This window comes from Aptenodytes patagonicus, chromosome 1, assembly GCF_965638725.1.
Source record: "Aptenodytes patagonicus chromosome 1, bAptPat1.pri.cur, whole genome shotgun sequence".
In the NCBI taxonomy this organism is placed as follows: Eukaryota; Metazoa; Chordata; class Aves; order Sphenisciformes; family Spheniscidae; genus Aptenodytes; species Aptenodytes patagonicus.
Window position 1 is genome coordinate 88,667,049 of NC_134949.1, and position 18,691 is coordinate 88,685,739.

The 18,691-nt window shown below is 41.4% G+C and overlaps 1 protein-coding gene across 1 annotated transcript in view; it reads left to right on the top strand.

The window, feature by feature from the left end:
* The window catches only part of MAN1A2 (mannosidase alpha class 1A member 2), a 158,387-nt gene that overhangs the window by 125,209 nt on the left and 14,487 nt on the right, over positions 1–18,691 (top strand). Inside the window, exons 10-11 of the mRNA XM_076347531.1 lie at positions 8,404–8,623; positions 17,343–17,515. Coding sequence (XP_076203646.1) covers positions 8,404–8,623; positions 17,343–17,515 — 393 coding nt within the window. The remainder of the gene's footprint in view (positions 1–8,403; positions 8,624–17,342; positions 17,516–18,691) is intronic.

Consider the following 18,691-nt stretch of genomic DNA (forward strand, 5'->3'; position numbering starts at 1 on the left):
GGAGCCTTCTCTTCTCTAGGCTGAACAACCCCAACTCTCTCAGCCTTTCTTCACAGGAGAGGTGTTCCATCCCCCTGATCATTTTTGTGACCCTCCTCTGGACCTGTTCCAACAGGTTCGTGTCTATCTTATGTTGAGGGCTCCAGAGCTGGACGCAGTGCTCCAGGTGGGGTCTCACCAGAGCAGAGTGGAGGGGCAGAATCACCTCCCTCGACCTGCTGGCCATGCTGCTTTTGATGCAGCCCAGGATACAATTGGCCTTCTGGGCTGCGAGTGCACATTGCTGGCTCATGTCCAGCTTTTCATCCACCAGTACCCCCAAGTCCTTCTTGGCAGGGCTGCTCTCAATCCCTTCATCCCCCAGTCTGCATTGATACCGGGGGTTGCCCCGACCCGGGTGCAGGACCTTGCACTTGGCCTTGTTGAACCTCATGAGGTTCACACGGGCCCACTTCTCCAGCTTGTCCAGGTCCCTCTGGATGGCATCCCGTCCCTCTGGCGTGTCGACCACACTGCTCAGCTTGGTGTCATCTGCAAACTTGCTGAGGGTGCACTCAATCCCACTGTCTATGTCATTGATGAAGATATTAAACCGTACCGGTCCCAATGCGGATCCCTGTGGGACGCCACTCATCACCAATCTCCATCTGGACATTGAGCCGTTGACCACTACCCTCTGGATGTGACCATCCAACCAATTCCTCACCCACCGGACAGTCCACCCATCAAATCCATACCTCTCCAGTTTAGAGAGGAGGATGTTGTGGGGGACCGTGTCAAAGGCCTTACAGAGGTCCAGATAGATGGCATCCATAGCCCTTCCCGTGTCCACTGATGTAATCACTCCATCACAGAAGGCCACTAGGTTAGTCAGGCAGGACTTGCCCTTGGTGAAGCCATGCTGGCTGCCTCAAATCACCTCCCTGTCCTCCATGTGCCTTAGCATAGCTTCCAGAAGGATCTGTTCCATGATCTTCCCAGGCACAGAGGTGAGACTGCCTGGCCTGTAGTTCCCCGGGTCTTTCTTTTTTCCCCTTTTTAAAAATGGGAGTTATCTTTCCCCTTTTCCAGTCAGTGGGAACTTGACCGGACTGCCATGACTTCTCAAATACGATGGATAGTGGCTTAGCAACTTCATCTGCCAGTTCCTTCAGGACCCGTGGATGGATCTCATCAGGTCCCATGGACTTGTGCACCTTCAGGTGCCTTAGATGGTCTCGAACCTGATGTTCTCCCACAGTGGGCGGCTCTTCGTTCTCCCAGTCCCTGCCTTTGCCTTCTGCGGCTTGGGTGGTGAGGCTCGAGCGCTTGCCGGTGAAGATTGAGGCAAAAAAGTCATTGAGTACCTCCACCTTCTCCATATCCTGGGTAACCAGGTCTCCTGTTTCGTTCCGGAGAGGGCCCACATTTTCCCTCATCTTCCTTTTATCCTCGACGTACCTGTAGAATCTCTTCTTGTTGCCCTTGACGTCCCCGGCCAGATTTAATTCTATCAGGGCTTTCGCTTTCCTAACCTGACCCCTGGCTGCTCGGACAATTCCTCTCTATTCCTCCCAGGCTACCTGTCCTTGCTTCCACCCTCTGTAGGCTTCCTTTTTGTGTTGGAGTTTGTCCAGGAGCTCCTTGTTCGTCCATGCAGGCCTCCTGGCGTTTTTGCTGGACTTCCTCTTTGTTGGGATGCATCGCTCCTGAGCTTGAAGGAGGTGATCCTTGAATATTACCCAGCTTTCTTGGGCCCCTCTTCCCTCCAGGGCTTTGTCCCATGGCACTCTACCAAGCAGATCCCTGAAGAGGCCCAAGTCTGCTCTCCTGAAGTCTATGGTAGTGAGCTTGCTGTGTGCCCTTCTCGGTGCCCTAAGGATCTTGAACTCCACCATTTTGTGGTCGCTGCAGCCCAGGCTGCCCTTGAGCTTCACATTCCCCACCAGCCCCTCCTTGTTGGTGAGAACAAGGTCCAGCACAGCACCTCTCCTCGTTGGCTCCTCTATCACTTGGAGAAGGAAGTTATCATTGACACATTCCAGGAACCTCTTGGATTGCTTATGCCCTGCCGTGTTGTCCCTCCAACAGATGTCGGGGTGATTGAAGTCCCCCATGAGGACCAGGGCTTGTGAGCGTGAGGCTGCTCCAGTCTGTCTATAGAGGGCCTCATCTTCTTGGTCTTCCTGGTTGGGTGGCCTGTAGCAGACCCCCACCGTAATGTCACCTGTCCCTGCCTTCCCTTGAATTCTGACCCATAAGCTCTGGGTCGGCTCCTCATCCATCCCCGGGCAGAGCTCCATGCACTCCAGTTGGTCATTGACATAGAGGGCGACAGCCCCTCCTTGTCTTCCCTGCCTGTCCTTCCTAAAGAGCCTGTATCCCTCCATCCCAACGCTCCAGTCAAAGGAGCCATCCCACCATGTCTCTGTGACGCCAATAAGGTCGTAGCCCTGCAGGCGTGTGCGCGTCTCTAACTCCTCTTGTTTATTCCCTGTGCTATGTGCGTTTGCATAGAGGCATTGAAGTTGGGCCCCCGATGAAGCTGTCTTACTGGCTGGAGCTCCTCTGTGCTGTTCTTCAGGCGCTCTCCTGCTGACCTGTGTTCCTTCTCCAGGCTCTGGGCATCTATTGCTGGCCCTGGCGTCAGGCTGGTAGGAACGGGATGGATTGAGGTTCCCCTCCCCCGGCCTCTCTAGTTTAAAGCCCTCTTCACCAGCTTGGCAAGCCTATGACCGGAGATGCTCTTCCCCTTCTCTGATGGGTGATGGACCCCATCAGCCCCCAGTAGACCAGGTTTCTCAAAGCGAGTCCCGTGGTCTAAGTAGCTGAACCCCTGGCTGTGGCACCAGTCCTGTAACCATGTGTTGACTCGCCAGATTTGACTGGCCCTTTCAAACCCCTTCCCTTTGACCAGCAGGATTGGTGAGAAAACTACCTGTGCTCCCGAGTCCCTTACCACCACTCCCAGGGCTCTGTAGTCCTTCCTGATAGTCCTCAGCCTGCTCCTGGCTGTGTCACCGGTGCACACATGAAACAGCAGCAGCGGATAATAGTCAGTGGACTGTACAAGGCTTGGTAGCCTCTCGGTGACATCCCTGATGCGAGCCCCCGGTAAGCAGCACACCTCTCTAGAGAGCGTGTCCGGTCAGCAAATGGGTGCCTCCATACTGCTCAGAAAAGAGTCGCCTACTACCATCAACCGTTGCCTTTTCTTAGTTGCGCTGGTTGTTACACGGGGGGCAGAATTGGGCTGCATTGCTCAGCTCCAGCGCTTTTCCTGGTGTGACAGGACTTTCCTCTTCGGCCTGCAGAGTGGTTGTTTCTTGCAGATCATTGGTAGAAATGCTGCCTAGCACTGAATAAAAGTGTCTTTGCAGAATCTTCACAGGATGAGGATTTTTCACAGTTTTTTGTTTTACTTTGAACTGTTCTAGCAAGCCAACTTTTAATCCACTTCATATGTGCTGCCTTGAATTTGTTTAGGACTAATATTATGTACAATACCAAGGAAATTCCTCAAAGTCCTAATATTCCTAGTATCAGCATGCACTTGTCAATGACACATTTATTTTTGAAACCACATCATTCATTTTATATGATTGCTCTATTAACCTTTTAAAATACTGTTAAAGCATCAGCTATTTCCCAGTCCTTTTGAACTTTCTTAGCTTTCCAGGGTTTGTTAAAGTCAACATTAGTAGTTCAAAACATTAGTTGAGTACTTTTAATAGTCTAAAATACAGTTTATTGTGTCCTGTGGGTTTAAAAATGTTTAGCAGTTGATGTTTAACATCCATTGTAGTTACTGCTGAAATTTTTTATTCTGATTCCTAAACTGTAGCACTTCAAAATTAGAGGAAATAAACTTTCCCTTTCATCCTCTTCACTGTAAGCCCAGTCTTGCAAACATTTTGTATGGGCAAATCTCTGTCTCCGAATGGAGACACAGCAAAGCAAATTTGGGACCAGATGAAAACACACTGGATAGGAGGGAGAAAGAGCTGAGCTGCTCCAGACCCACCCACGTACATTTGAATCTGCATGAACCGTACTGATTTATGCATTGTGGAACATCCTTCTGGTTCAGGGTTTGTGTTTATCCCAGGTCCTACTTGACATTGAAAGACATGGACAAAGAGTTAGTGAGTAGGATTTGTTTACATAATTTCAATTTGAATTTTTATTTAAAATCCTAAAATATTTTTAAGAGCCCATTCCCTTACCATTCTTTTGTTGATGTCCATAACATAGGTCTTCCTCCATAGCTGACACTTCTTACTCTTTGTTTTTCAAAACTTGGAGCAAAAGCTCTTTGTATCATTTATGGAAGCAGAAGGGGAAGGGTGTAAAATACATTCTTCCCACTCATAGCGCAGAGTTGGAAATGTTCTTAGCACCCACCAGTCTAAAAGAAGGTCTCTGTCCAGCCACACTTCACTACCTTAGCTTATTCCAGGAGGAGAGTGGAAGATAGACAACCATACCCTCACTCTCAAGTCTTGCAGTAGGCAGTGATACCCCATTCCTTGGAGGTATTAAGAGGAAGAAAGGTGACAGCATCTGTTCTTCAGATGTCATGATTTCCAATCCATCGCATATGAAGCCTTAGCCAGGTCACCACATACTTCATAACAAGAGTATGAACAAGTTCTGTATCTGTGACCTCTCCGTGTTATATAACATTAGTGCAGTCTTCCACTGTAAAGGACGCTTCATTTCAATGTCCTAGTATGTAGATTCACAGCTGTGTTAAAAGCTGAAATTGTGAAACTTGCTGAGAATTTTTTGTGGTAATAAATATTGAAGATGGGCCTCTTAACTTTGCTTTCAACATCGTCATGTGGACCTCCCATCTAGTCTGGTTTAAAGTGTCTTTTCTCCTTCTCACATCGGCCAGAGGATAGGGAAGCTTCCTTTTGATCTGTTGCCCTGAGTAGTCTAATCTGTTAGGCTCACGAATTTGATCCTCGCTCTTTCTCATTGCACAGCATTAGATAGTTAAAAGAAGGATTCAGCAGTGTGTTTGACTATCACAACATAGCAAGTACTGCTGCAAGACAGCTCAGAAAATGCTATTTTTTGTAGTCATAAAAATCACAGAAAGCATGAACATCAGATAGAGAACATTCTGTTTTCACATCTCAGTCTATTGTTTCAGGCATTTCACAGACTAAGGAAGCTTCTTCCATCACTTAATGTCTCAGTTGATGTGAACTAAGTCTTGTCTTCAGGAGCTTAAGTATACATGTGCACTCTAGTGCATGTATACTCATGGTGCAGCTGGGTGTCATTGCTTTACAGTACCTATTGGAGTGCTCTGAGGCCCCAGGCATCCAGCCCAGGATACAAATGTCACATCTGTCCCAACCTGCTCGAGCTTTTCTTGTCCGCTAGGCAGTGCTCCCAGCAATGCCCAGCTGTTCCTTGTTAATTACCGTAAATATTAATTGTCCTTTTTATACAGTTAGCAAGCAGTAGGTTGTTGAATGATGAAGTATTTTGAGAGAGTTGCATTTATTTTCTTTTTGGGGATGCTTCCTTTGTGACTCTTAAGATGTAACTTAAGTAGCTGACAGAACTTGATCTTCAGATTTCAAAAACTCCCTTATTCAAGACAGAGATGTTCAAGTTCAGAAGATGTGTTCTCTGTTCAGAAGAGGGGCACGTTGCACCTAGATGACGTTCTTCAGTCAAACCCCAAAAGCAAGTCTAGAGTGAAGGGAGTAGCTCACGGAGAAGTGCATAAATTTGGCCTTTGCTGGCTCTCCTGGTGCCAGCCACAGTGATTTTGTCACTCTGGAAATGCTCCTGCAACCATTTACTCCTCAACAGTTATGAAATTACAGAAAGATATAACTCAAAAGGGAATTTCACACAACATTTGCAAAACAAATGTTTTCCCCCAGGAAATAAATAATCCAAACCCTTTTAAGCCTTCTTGCTCTTCATAGTAAAAATGGCTTTCCTTTAAAAAGAACTCCTCAACTTTTATGTACCATATGGTCAAAAAAATCCTATAATCATCATAACATCAGTTTTGTCACAGTCTGGGATAATTGAAGCAACAGGGCTAATGCTACAGATCTTAGTATCATCTTCAGTGGCAGAATTTTCAGCAGATCCAATCTTTCCTATACCAGTACTTTCAGAACAAATGAGGCTTGTACAGTTAACCACATCAGGCTCCCTAGCAGCAGATGCCACGGTATCACACCAGTCCTCAATGACAATTTGCGTGATTGTTAGACCACCACTCTGGCAGCTGTCAGAGACTTACTGGTTTCTGCTCTGTCAGTTATTTCTGCATTTTTCTCGCTGGATCATGCCACAGGGATAAACTTCTGATCTGTCAGTAGTATTAGTGAAGGAATTAACCCAACAGGAATGAAGACCAGCACTTCTCTTCCATTACCTTCAGAACGCACAGGCTCAATAGAGGGCAGTGGAGAAATTTCACCATCCAAATGATGGCTCCAAGTGCAAGTAAGGAGCAGGGCCCTACCAATGATAATGCAGTCTTCTCCCTGTAACCCACTGCACTGGCTTTTAGCTAGTACCTTCACCTTGGCCGTATGGGGATTGCCAGATCTTCACTGGCTACATGGCTGAGGTGTAGGTTCACATCACTATAACCATTCAAGCATGCAAGCACTGCAGCATCTCAAGTCAGGAACATATTCAGAAAACCATACAGAAACACATACATATTCAGAAACACAACTATTTCGGATTACTGTTTATATTATCGTCTTCCCTAGATGAGGCTCCTAATCCTACAAATTCTGCCTTTTCTAACTGTGATTTCAATAATTTTGTTTTTAGAAAAGTTTTTTGTTGAAGAAAACTTTGGAAAGCTGTCAGATGTTATTTCAGTACCTGGATGGAGGACTTCAATGTTATCAAATATTGCTGTGTTCAGTACAGCTGCTTTAACAGTCCTGTATCACTTACACATCAGCTTAAAAAAAAAAAAAAGTTGAAATACCTACTACAGTCACAGAAGAGCTTGAAGCTTTTCATTTGTCCATTTTGTTGAAAACAAAAGACAGTCTCACTTTTATTTAGAGGGAAAAGCTATTTCACTGTCCAGTTTTAAACCTGAATTAGAAGTTGCAAGCTGATTAATCTATGTATTTATTGCTTGAATCTGTATTGTAGCGAACTGCATAGTTTGCACTGTGTAGATAGCAAGGAGACAACTGTGTGCAGCAGACGTGACCTCCACATCCACGATAACTGCTTTCATTATATGCAGGATCCTCTGCCTGTGTGTTCTCAGTGTATCTAGTTTTAGTGCAAAATACAGTTGTGGACATTTGGGGTGTAATTTGTTGTAGGTATCAGAAAAGTAATGGAGAGGGGTAGTAATTCGCTTCTGTAATAGATCTTGTGGATGGCAAGGAGAGTAGTAAATGCCTTTTTAATGACACTTCAATCCTTCAACTCTAATAAGCCTTGGAGTACTCTGACCAGTTACAGGTCATGCACTTTGAAGGAAGTTGTGAACCCATCAGATGGTTATGTGTGGACGTACAAAGGAGATTTCTGGAAAGAAGATAGGAATAATGTCTCCATGGTAAAGAAGATAATTGTCTTTATTATTATAGGACTCAAACTGTAACGAGATTCTAGTTACAAGAAAAACTGTCTAATGCTGAAGACAGTAAGTACTGCAGTAGATTGGTGGGGATTGTGAACCTCTCTGAAAGAGGCTTAAGTAAATGTGTTGTTCTGTGTAGTTTGCAAACTTTGGAAAGTTAGGTCAGCTGTTCTTCCTGCTACCAGAAGAATACCATTTATAAGTCACAAGCAACAATGTATATTGGTACAAATGTGCAAAGAAAAAGTAGCAGTTGCCTCACCTGTAAAATAATAATGTTTTTTGTGAACAGCTGCTCTAACCCTTACCCATCTTTGACCATGTGCATTCAGAAAGCTGCTATGGAGAAGCAGCTAGAAGGTGGCTGGAGCATTCCTATCACTTCCTATTAAAGACTGACTGACAGTATAGGTGCTGCCTTTACATATGTTGCTGACCAAAAGTTTCCAACATGGATGTATTTTTCTGAGTACACACAGACTGTACAGCAGAACAAATAGCTACTTCTCAGAGTTAACAGGTAGACAAACATTGTTTGAGCCATAAAATATGTGCTGAATTCTCAGCTAAAAATGCAATGTTATCTATGTCGTGATTTTCCTATGTTTGAACTCATTAGCATCGATTAGCAGTTAGGGTAATTTTTTGTGTACATTGAAATTAGATTCTTACAGCTGTTTGTTCCTGTAGTGCTCAGAAGTGAATTTGAAAGAAGAAAATTCTTTTTGTTTTGAAAACAATACTTTATTCTTTGAAGGAGAGTTAGTATGTAAAACTTGAATGTGAAACAGTATTTGAAAGTTCTCTTAATCTTCTTGTAGGCCATAGAAAAACATCTCATCAGAAAGTCCAATGGAGGACTGACCTTCATTGGGGAGTGGAAGAACGGGCACCTTGAAAGAAAGATGGGCCATTTGACCTGTTTTGCAGGGGGAATGTTTGCCCTTGGAGCAGATGGTTCCAGAGATGATAAAGCTGGACATTATTTGCAGCTTGGAGCTGAAATTGCACATACATGTCATGAGTCATATGACAGAACAAGTAAGATACATTGCTAATCTAGTTATTTCTGTAGTTGAAATAAAGAAATTGTTGTAATTATTTTTAAGATTTGTTATGGACCTATGCCTTGTCTAACATGCACTGTTTTTATACCAGTATAATTTTTTTAACATCCATGTATTTACTTCTGATCTACATCATGGTGAGTAAATGTAAAACCAAACTTTATGTGGTTCCTTCTGGCACGTTTATCCCTATTTTTGGATCAGTCAGCTAAGATAGGTTATATGGGTGCAGGGAGGAAGGAGTGTGTGTGAAGTCTTGTTCTTCCAGATATATAGGGCAGTTTTTCATTTCATATATACTGTTCTTCTGGTTATGTAGAGTGAAAAATTTGTAAATACACCTTTTAGTGCTTTTACTGATAGTACATTCCGGGTAAGTACAATTAAACTAGAGAGGATGAAGTTTAGTATGCAAACTGAGAGATGGCCAAAGACCTGACTAGTGAGGAAGCAATATCAGAGTTCACTGTTGGGCTGGAATTTTCTCAAGTTCAGTCTTTTGGACCAGGTTTATTTTACATCTTTAATAGTGACCTTGATGCATAAAGTTGAAGTGTGCTGATTACACTTACAGTACCCGTAAAGTCATAAGACACAATTAAAACAGAAGAGTCTCAGAATAGTAAACAGGAAGATCTTGAGGACTGGACTGTCAGAAATAAGTAGTTCACTAGAAAAAAGGCAGGAGCTCTTTCTCTAAACTGGGAATTGAAAAATACCAGTGCAGTCCTAGTCTGTATCAGGTGAAGAATTTTCAGCAGAGATTAGAGAATATTAACAATGCCTTAGAAGACACGTATAATTTGTCATCCAGAATACACTGTACAAATCTGAATTTCGAGCAGAACAAATGCAGAGAAGGACCAACAGAACGATTAGAGTGACAGAGCTTTTATCTTACAATGGGAAAATAAGAGAGGTCGGCCTGCTCAGACTAGAAAAATAATGCCAAAAGGAATAAATTTGTTGTCATCTCAAGGGGTAAACACTGAAAAGAAATAGATTTAAGTTATAAACAACGCAGTTCTACCAAGAGCAAGATTTGTAAGCTCGCCATGAATAAATGTGGGTTGGAAATTGGAAATGGCTTTGTGTAGCCATCAGAGGAGTGAGCTTCTGAAATAACTTCCTAGTAGAAGTAATGGTAACTAAAACTCAGGCAGTTTTAAGACGAGAATTCATGTATTTATTTATAGGATTACTCAGTATCATTGTATAATTGCCTGTCATTTTAAAGATTTCAGTCACATAAGTGATACTTCTACCTGGGTAGCAACAGCATTAAAAAAAAGGAGAAGGAAAAAGTATAAGGATACTTAAGGAAAAAGGTAGGACATAGTAGCTATTGTTGCATTCTGAAAAACTGCATTTAAACTTTTAATTTGACACTTAAGAATAAGCAATGCTAAATTTACAGTTGTTTGTGCAGTCCTAATTTTATTCCTTCAGATGTTTATTCTGTACCCTAAATACGCCAAAAGATGTGGGGGATAAACGTTTTGGTTACATATTTAATGACTGTATAAGAACACACACATGCAAGAAACAGACTGAAAGTTTTACAGACAGCTATAAAATTGCAATGCCCTAGTTTTCTTTTGTTCAGTCATGCAATCTCAGGAATGTGGATTTTTTGTTTGATTTTTTTTTTTTTTTTTTTTTTGCCTGGGCTGATTTTTCAAAGAAAATAAAGAACCGTTACGTGCAAAATGTCAACTTCTTCATTATGCTTTAACAGCAGGATTTGAGACATAATTGTACACTTTAATGACAAAACTAGCTGGTTGCAGAAAAACTCTCTTTCAGAGGGCAGACAGTCATCCTGGTTCAGCTGATAAGTTTATGTTTCAGTCAGCAAAGGGGAGAGCCTGATCTCTTTCTCCTGTAGACGTAGGAGAACTCTTGCACCATTTGGTGTCCCCAGAGGAGACAGCAATGTGCTGAGGCTGCGTGCTGAGGATAGAGAGCTCTCTTCTTCAGATAAACCAACCAGAGCTGTCCTTTCCTGTGTCTTCCCAGGGTTGCTCATAATAAACCGCAGTATATGCCTGGGTTTATAATATTCTAGTATAAAAATACTACTTTATGAAGCAACCTAAATTTCCATAAGGGCTGAGCATAAGGAAAAAAAAAAGCTGTTTCAGGGTCCAGTCTCAGGAAAATCGAAACAGAATTTCACAGAATAAAAGCACTTCTGGAAAAGAAGAGCATTATATTGTCAACTGTCAGCAACCTGTTGCACATACTGCAGGTATGAAAGCCTGTTTAAAAAAAAAAAGAATTTGATATTTCAGAGAGCTTCAGGCAAACTAAATTCTACATTTGCTACTGTCTTTACAATAATGTTATCATATAAATCATGGAATACCATCTCCTGAAATTCTGGTTTGAAACCATGCTTTCCATGTCTTGCATAAATAAACAAACATGGTGACATGACAGATGATTTAGGGTCCAGGACTTCTGAGTTTTCAGATAAATGCCATTGGAGTAACTTTGATCTGGACAGATTTTGCCGGTGTGGTAATAAGTAAAATGCTCGTCTTGCAGTGACCGTCCACATGCCTATTTAGCATTGAGGTGATTTTCTGCCATGACATTTGTGACTGGAGGTTCTTGATGTATTAGGATTTTTTAAGGCAATAATAGTATCCTCTCGGATCACTTTCCCCTCTCATACATTACCCTATGTCTTCAGACAAAACTCAGTCACCCTCTATAAGGCAGAGTGTTTGTGGTGACTTCAGCCTTCTTTAACAAAACAAGACTTTACATATTTTGTCAAGCTAATATAGCCCTTTCACTTGGTCTTGTCTGTTTGCCTCTCTTATTCATTTACTTGCCTTTGGGACTGAAGTTATGACAATTGATGTGAGAAGTCACCTGTTGAATTATGATTGCCCAGACTCTCTTTCTAAGACCATCTCTCTGGTCCCTTGGATGCATTTGCTTCTCTGGATGGCTTCTGAGACCCTTGAGGTCTTAGGCCATTATGAATCCTTCTCCGCTTTCTGGTCTACCCCTCGATGTCAAGCATTCTGTCGCCATCCAGTTTGTGCTGTCAGCAGTAGATGGTGTTTAGGAGCTGGTGTCCCAGCAGGCAGTTATACACTCCTCTCCCAGCTGTCAGGTGGAGGAGTGGATTGTATTGCAAGAATCCCACACAAGCTTAGCTGGGTTACAGTGCTCCCAAACATACTGTAACCCATTCCCCAACTCAAATACTTCTTTTCGGTTCCCCAGACGCATGATGAAAAGATGCGTGTTTTGCCACAAATTATTGGGGGAGGATTGAGGTCCACCCTGCAGATACAAAAGCATCCTGCTTTTTCACCTCTTTACTGGTGGAAAAAATATCCTCCACTGCCCATCCTTTCTTTCCATTTTGGCAACAGCAATCACTTTGCCATGTAACCAGCAAAAGTTGCCACGCAGTCACAGATTTGCACAGTAATGTTGTAGACTAATTTATTTGCCTTAGTCTTGGCATCATTGGAGTGAGAGCTTTCTACTGACATTTTGGGTATTCCTTAGTCCCCTGGAATGTGTATCGGTGATCCCTTGCAGGTTTTTTGGATGCTCACAGTGCATCATTGGGGCTTGCTGAAGACTTTAGGACATTTCTTAACTTGATTGAAAGTGTGGCACAAGTTAAAGCACACCATCACCTTTTGGACATTGTTGCTGGCATGACACCATGCCACATCTCCCAACATATAAATAAGACCAACCTCCTATCTGTGAAGCTACCTTAGAGAGGCCACAGCCTATTGCACCTACATGTCTTGCTGGGTCAAGCAAAGATACTCAATCTCAGCCCACATGACTCAGTTTCTTCCTCATTACAAACGATAATGGTGTTAGGTAGTTGCTGCTGCTTTAGTCAGGATTAATCAATACTAAGATGAGTAGTTTTTTCATAGAGGCAGATGTGGAGGAAGGGTAAGACCCCATTTTGGACTTAGAGGACTGCATGTGTTCATGTGTAAGCTCAGTTCAGGATGGTGATGGAGGCTCTACAGAGAGGAGAGGACTTTTGTCTCTTGAATTCAAGGATACCTTGTTCTACATCTCAGTCAAAATAGATAACAGGAGGTATGTCTTGTGGTAGAAACAGACCCATTCCGGTTCAAAAGTCAGTTGCTTGACTTCTGTACAGATCAGAGGTTTTTCATAAGGTACCTGGCCATCATAGTAACCCAACTTGGGTGAAAGTATCTGCTTTTGTTACCCAAGTGACTGAGTAATTAAAAGCAGGTTAATCATTCCCTTCAGGTTAGCTTGGGACTTTTTAGCTTTGGACAGTTAAACTCAGTCGACACGCTGCTGTTTTTTGGGATCAAGATCATTCCAGACCTACCCCCTGAGAAAATGTTGCTATCCTACACACACTATTTTCTCACATCAGGCCCAGGTTTCATTGTCCAAATGTAAGGTGGTCTGTCTACATGTGACATTGTTACTTGCGTGATTTTGATCTGCCTCTGAGCAAGGGATTTGTGTTTCCAGGATCCATTGAACTGGTTGGCATGACACCTCCGAGGCTCTTCCTCTCTTCAGGAAACTGTGGATGCATGTGGCACCCCTTGGGAACACCAAGGATTTGAAAAGTCTTATTGATGGTCAAAGTCAGAAAACTTAACTGTAACCAGAATAGTCTTGTGATGTGTAATCTACACATGCCTCTGCTTCCTACCTACTCTGCTTTTTTCTGTACCGTAACCTATTGATAGATTATTGCTGCAGTCATCCTAAATCTCCCATCCTATGACAGTAGATTTCAAGATTTCTCTGTAGTCCAGTGTGCTCTCGATTTGGAGAGAAGATTGAGAGAACCAAAGATAGAGGGCATGCTCTGATCTGCGTGCTCATGTACCAGCACAGCACAAGGAATCATAATGCTGTCAGTGGCACTGGTAAGGCAAAAAGAATACAGCTTCATGTGCTTATGGTGCAAGGTTTCTCAATGTTTAAGTTTGTGTGTGGACTGCACATCTTGAGGTATTCCGGTTGCTGGGGATCAGTTCTTTGTTTTACATGCTTAACATGTACCACTGAGAAACATGGTAAAGTGAAATCCATAAATGATAAAAAAAAAAAAGTCCAATGAAATTGAAAGAACAGAAAGACCACTAACAAATCAATCTGAATAATTAGCTTTCATAGGTATTGTAGAGGTTAGATTAATAAGCAAAATTACCTATATAGATGGCAGCATGTGCTGATTTATAGCACACTATTTTTAGTAAAATACACCATCCCTTATACATAAGAATTTTCCCAGCCATTAGCTGATAGTATGTAAAGTATTGACTGACTACAGGCAGGTTATTTTAGGATGAAGTTTTTTGCACGTCTTTAAAGTTTCTTGACAAGAACTGTCCTCAGAATCTGGGTACAGCTTTAGCTGTTCTTATATGTGTGACAATTCCAATGCAGAATAAGCCAGATGACTAAGATTTCAGCTGAGACATTGTAAGGGTATGAGTAGATGCTGTCTGTGTCCCAAGACTCTCAGTAAGCAGCTAAACAGGCAAAGATGAAGAAACAAGAATAATTACTTGTTTTCATGAGAAGTATAAAATAACAATGTACGTTGATGGAATGGTTCAGAGAGTCTCAAAACAAAAGTATTTTGGAGGTTCTCTTCCTCAAATTTTGTATGAGTTAGAGCCTAGAAAGTATTATTATAATTATGAATCCTTTCTTACTTTCAGAAAATTTATTGCTAGATTGACTCTAGTCTTAAAGGAACACACAAAAAATTAAACAATGTTTTCAAAATTATTTCTAAAATTAGATACATAAATATTTATCTAGAAGTCTGAGGATTTGCCCTTATTTTCAGCAGTGCTAAATACAGCTCTCATTGAAGTCAACTTTAAATCAGTTAAAATCTCTTTTTAAATGGTACTGGTTTAGCTTTGCAATTTTGCACTATGATGTGAAATTGTTTCTCATCTGCTCTCCCTGCCTAGACTATAGCCTACCAGCCCCATTAATACTAAAATATCCGGATTAAAGTGTGACCACTATAGCATTGTAAAATGGCCTTAGATGGTTCTTTGCTTAGAAGAATGCTCCCCTGAAAGGTACTATGTTCATAGTAGCTTCTTTATTTTAGTCAGCTATTAGTAGAAGTGCTGTGATTAATTTTACATCCTTGGTTTCAGATAAAAATTCAGTGAGATTGTCACGATATGCAAGGGTCACCCAAAAAATTATACCACCCAAGGATGGAGTGCCCAATAACATTAGAAGTAAATATGAGTAAATAATTAAAGATTTAATGCACCAGCAGGCTACAAAGCAAGAGAAGGTGTCACAGTTTCTGCAGATGATGCATCCCTAGAACTGCCTGAAATCCAGCTTCTTTGGTGGATAAGAGTAATACAGCTGACATGGTTTACCTGATTTCCAAAAGGCTTTTTCAAAAGTCCTCTACTAAGGCCCTTTAAGGATATTAAGCAGCTACAGCATAAACAGCAAGTACCTGCATGGAGAAAAGACAATGGTTGTAGTATAACAAATAGGGCAGTATAATAAATAGTCAGTTCTTGCAATGGATGAATGGTGGTTAACCAGTGGTACTCTAATATATTTGATACATCTTTATGTGTACAGATGTGTATAAATGTATAGTATATTTACATTTTATATTTTAATATGTGTATGTATATATAAATAAAAATATATACATATATACACATATATAAATGATCAGGAAAAGGGCAGGAACAGTAAGGTAAGCGTGCTGATAATAACTAAAAAAAAAAAAGCTATTCAGGATAGCAAGGATGAAAGAAAGCTGAAAAATTACACAAGGACCTTAAGAGGTTGAGTAATTGCATAATAAATTACTAAATTAAATTTGGTGTAATTAAATGTAAAGTGAGGCACCTATGAAAAAATTATTCCTAACCTCACATATAAAATGATAAGCTCTTAACTGACCATTACAACTCAGGAAATTGCTCTTGAGATATGAAAATGTCAGCTCAGTAGCAGTCAGGAAAAACAAAGTGAGAAAGAGCAAAATAGAAAATGTCATTATGTCACTGTATTAATCTTGTCCACACTTTTAGTGCTGTATTCAGGCTTGTCCTCTCATTTCACAAATAATACAGTAGAACTGGAAGAGTTGCAGAGAAAGGTTCTACGCCAGAGGTATTAGAGATGTGGAACTCCTTAGCAGAGGTTGTTTTGGATGCTTAAGGCTTATACAGGTTCAAGGAAACACCAGATAAGTACTTGAGAAATAAATCTATTAAGAATTACTGACCACATAAAAAAAGTATGTCTAGTTTGGGAGAAGCCTTGAGCTCAGAAAAATTGGAGGCTGGTAGAGAAGCTGGAAAAAAGTATCTCATATACTTGGCCTGCTCTTCCTCTTCCCCATCCTTGTCTGATTTTGGTCATTGCTGGAGACTTGATACTGGACCAGACAGAACTTCCACCTGGTCCAGTATGGCCATCCTTATCTTCTTAATTTTGGATAGGTAGAACTCTGTATCTAATCTCATTGATTTTGCAGTAAAATCTGTAATTTTTTTTTACTGAAACTGGTAAAATGGCCCATTTTGAAAGAAGTATCAAACATTTCTTGATGGAGTTTTCCTTACCACACATGTGGCTGAAGCAGAGTGTGGTGCTTTTTTCTATTGGCATCCAGAGCTGTACTCCCTTGAAACACAAAGATTAAGGAACTTTTTTTGGACATTTTATGCTGGGGCACACACTGGGAGGTGCTCATATAAGGTTCCCCTTTCAGACTCATGAGACCATGGTTAATTTGAGCCTCTAGCCCATAGGAATTACATGATTAATTGCTTTGATAATTTTTAAAGCTCAAGTGCAGCTTCAAAGTTCAGCAACTTAAAAATTCTCTGCCAAAGCAAAGGGTGGGGTGCAGCTGTAGATAAGAGTGCATTATTTATGTCAAATTTGAGGAATAATGTGTAGCTGTATAATAAAAAAAAAGTAATTGCATCTTCATATTATAGACAATTTTTCTACAGGTACCTCCTTCTTACATGAATAGTCTTCCAGATGCTGGCACAGGGCCATTACAGCTTCCTTTAAGGGCTGAAATAGTGGATCTCTTAGTTCAGAGATTTATTTTCAGGTGTGGCTAAGTTTTCATTGCCTAGTTATAAACCCTTTACTTGAGGATCATGTTATGAAGCACTTCAGTTATGGTGGCCTGACAGCACTTCCCTAAACCAAGAAAGTTTGGATAAAGGTGCAGGTTATTTGAGATGGTGGTACCTGGTTTTGTTTTAAGATCTTTTCCCACTGTGCTGGGTGGGATCAAAGGACATCAAAACCTCTGTTGACCCTTTTTTTTTTTTTTCTTTTGCTTGTAAAGAACCAATGTCGGTCACTTTAATTTTATCCTATAATTGAATGTGTTCACGTGTTTATATTCTTAGCGTTTCATTAGTTTTCAAAAGGATTACTGTACATCTGTCAAGATAGGTAGTTTTCTCACTATCAGGAATTGGATAAATTATTCATAAGGAAAATTATAGGCCTCAACAATAGGAAATATTTATGAGACTGCTTAAAGACAAGCTAGTTTCTGTTTTTCTCACATGGTTGGGATATAGCAGTCTCCTAGCCACCCTTCCTGCAAAGGTTGGTAAGGAATAATTTTTTTTTCCTTCCCCTCCCCCCCCCCCTTTCCTCTGCAGCATTAAAGCTGGGTCCAGAAGCATTCAAATTTGATGGTGGCGTAGAGGCGGTGGCAGTGCGGCAGAACGAGAAGTATTACATCCTAAGACCAGAGGTGATTGAGACCTACTGGTATATGTGGAGATTCACCCATGATCCCAAGTACAGGCAGTGGGGCTGGGAGGCAACACAGGTAAATGTATTAATTATCTGTCAGTAAATTAATTCTATGTATTTTCCTTTTGAGGCACTTTAATCTTGTGGTACTGAAACACTTCAAATGGTAATTGATTTTCACGAGTTCCTGTAAACCAGGGTACATATGGGGGTGCACACAGTTATTCCTGTTTTGCAACTGCTGAATCAGATGTACAGATGAGAAACGTGTTCAGCATTATACAGCTGATGGGTTTTAGGCATGGAAATGGAATCCACTGGACATGGATTCTGATAACTCCTACTGTTATCAGTAGTCTACAGCCCCCAGGATAAGTAATTTATCCTGGGAAATGAAAGCATATTATAAATAACTTTGTTAAGCATGTGTTAGCACTCAGTTTAGATTAAAAGACAAAGCTGTTCTTACAGTTCCTTCTTGGTCAGCTATTAAAACACAAGTGGTAGGACAACGGTTCTCAGATGGTTTGTAGACTAGATAGCGTGTATACGTGGGTTGGTATCATGGGTCTTTCTTTCCTTAGTTGCCTGATTGGAGGAAAAAAAATTGCCAGTTGGTTTAGATTTACTCAATTATAACAGAAAATTCCATCACTAGAAGTAGACCAGAAAGGGAAGTGAATAAGTAATGGCACGTGAGGCAGAACTTAAAAATTGTTGCTAAGGTATTTTGGACATTATTGCTTTTTTTTGTATAGCTGCTTTCCTGGGTTTAAATCTAGTTGTTGTATGTTTTAATCAAATTCCCGAGTGTGAAAATGCTTCTGAGTCTTTCTCATTGGAAATGCTTGTACTGGTCTACAGAAGCCCAAATTCATTGTAAGACTCTCAACACAGATCTGTGCTCATGGCCTTCCTTCATTCATCCTTTGAACATGGAATCATAGAATCATTAAGGTTGGAAGAGACCTTGGATCATTGAGTCCAACCGTCAACCCAACACCACCATGTCCACTAAACCATGTCCCTAAGCACCTCATCTACACGTCTTTTAAATACTTCCAGGGATGGTGACTCAACCACTTCCCTGGGCAGCCTGTTTCAATGTTTAACCACTCTTTCGGTAAAAAAAATTTTTCCTCATGTCCAATCTAAACCTCCCCTGGTGCAACTTGAGGCCATTTCCTCTCGTCCTGTCGCTAGTTACTTGGGAGAAGAGACCGACACCCACCTCGCTACAACCTCCTTTCGG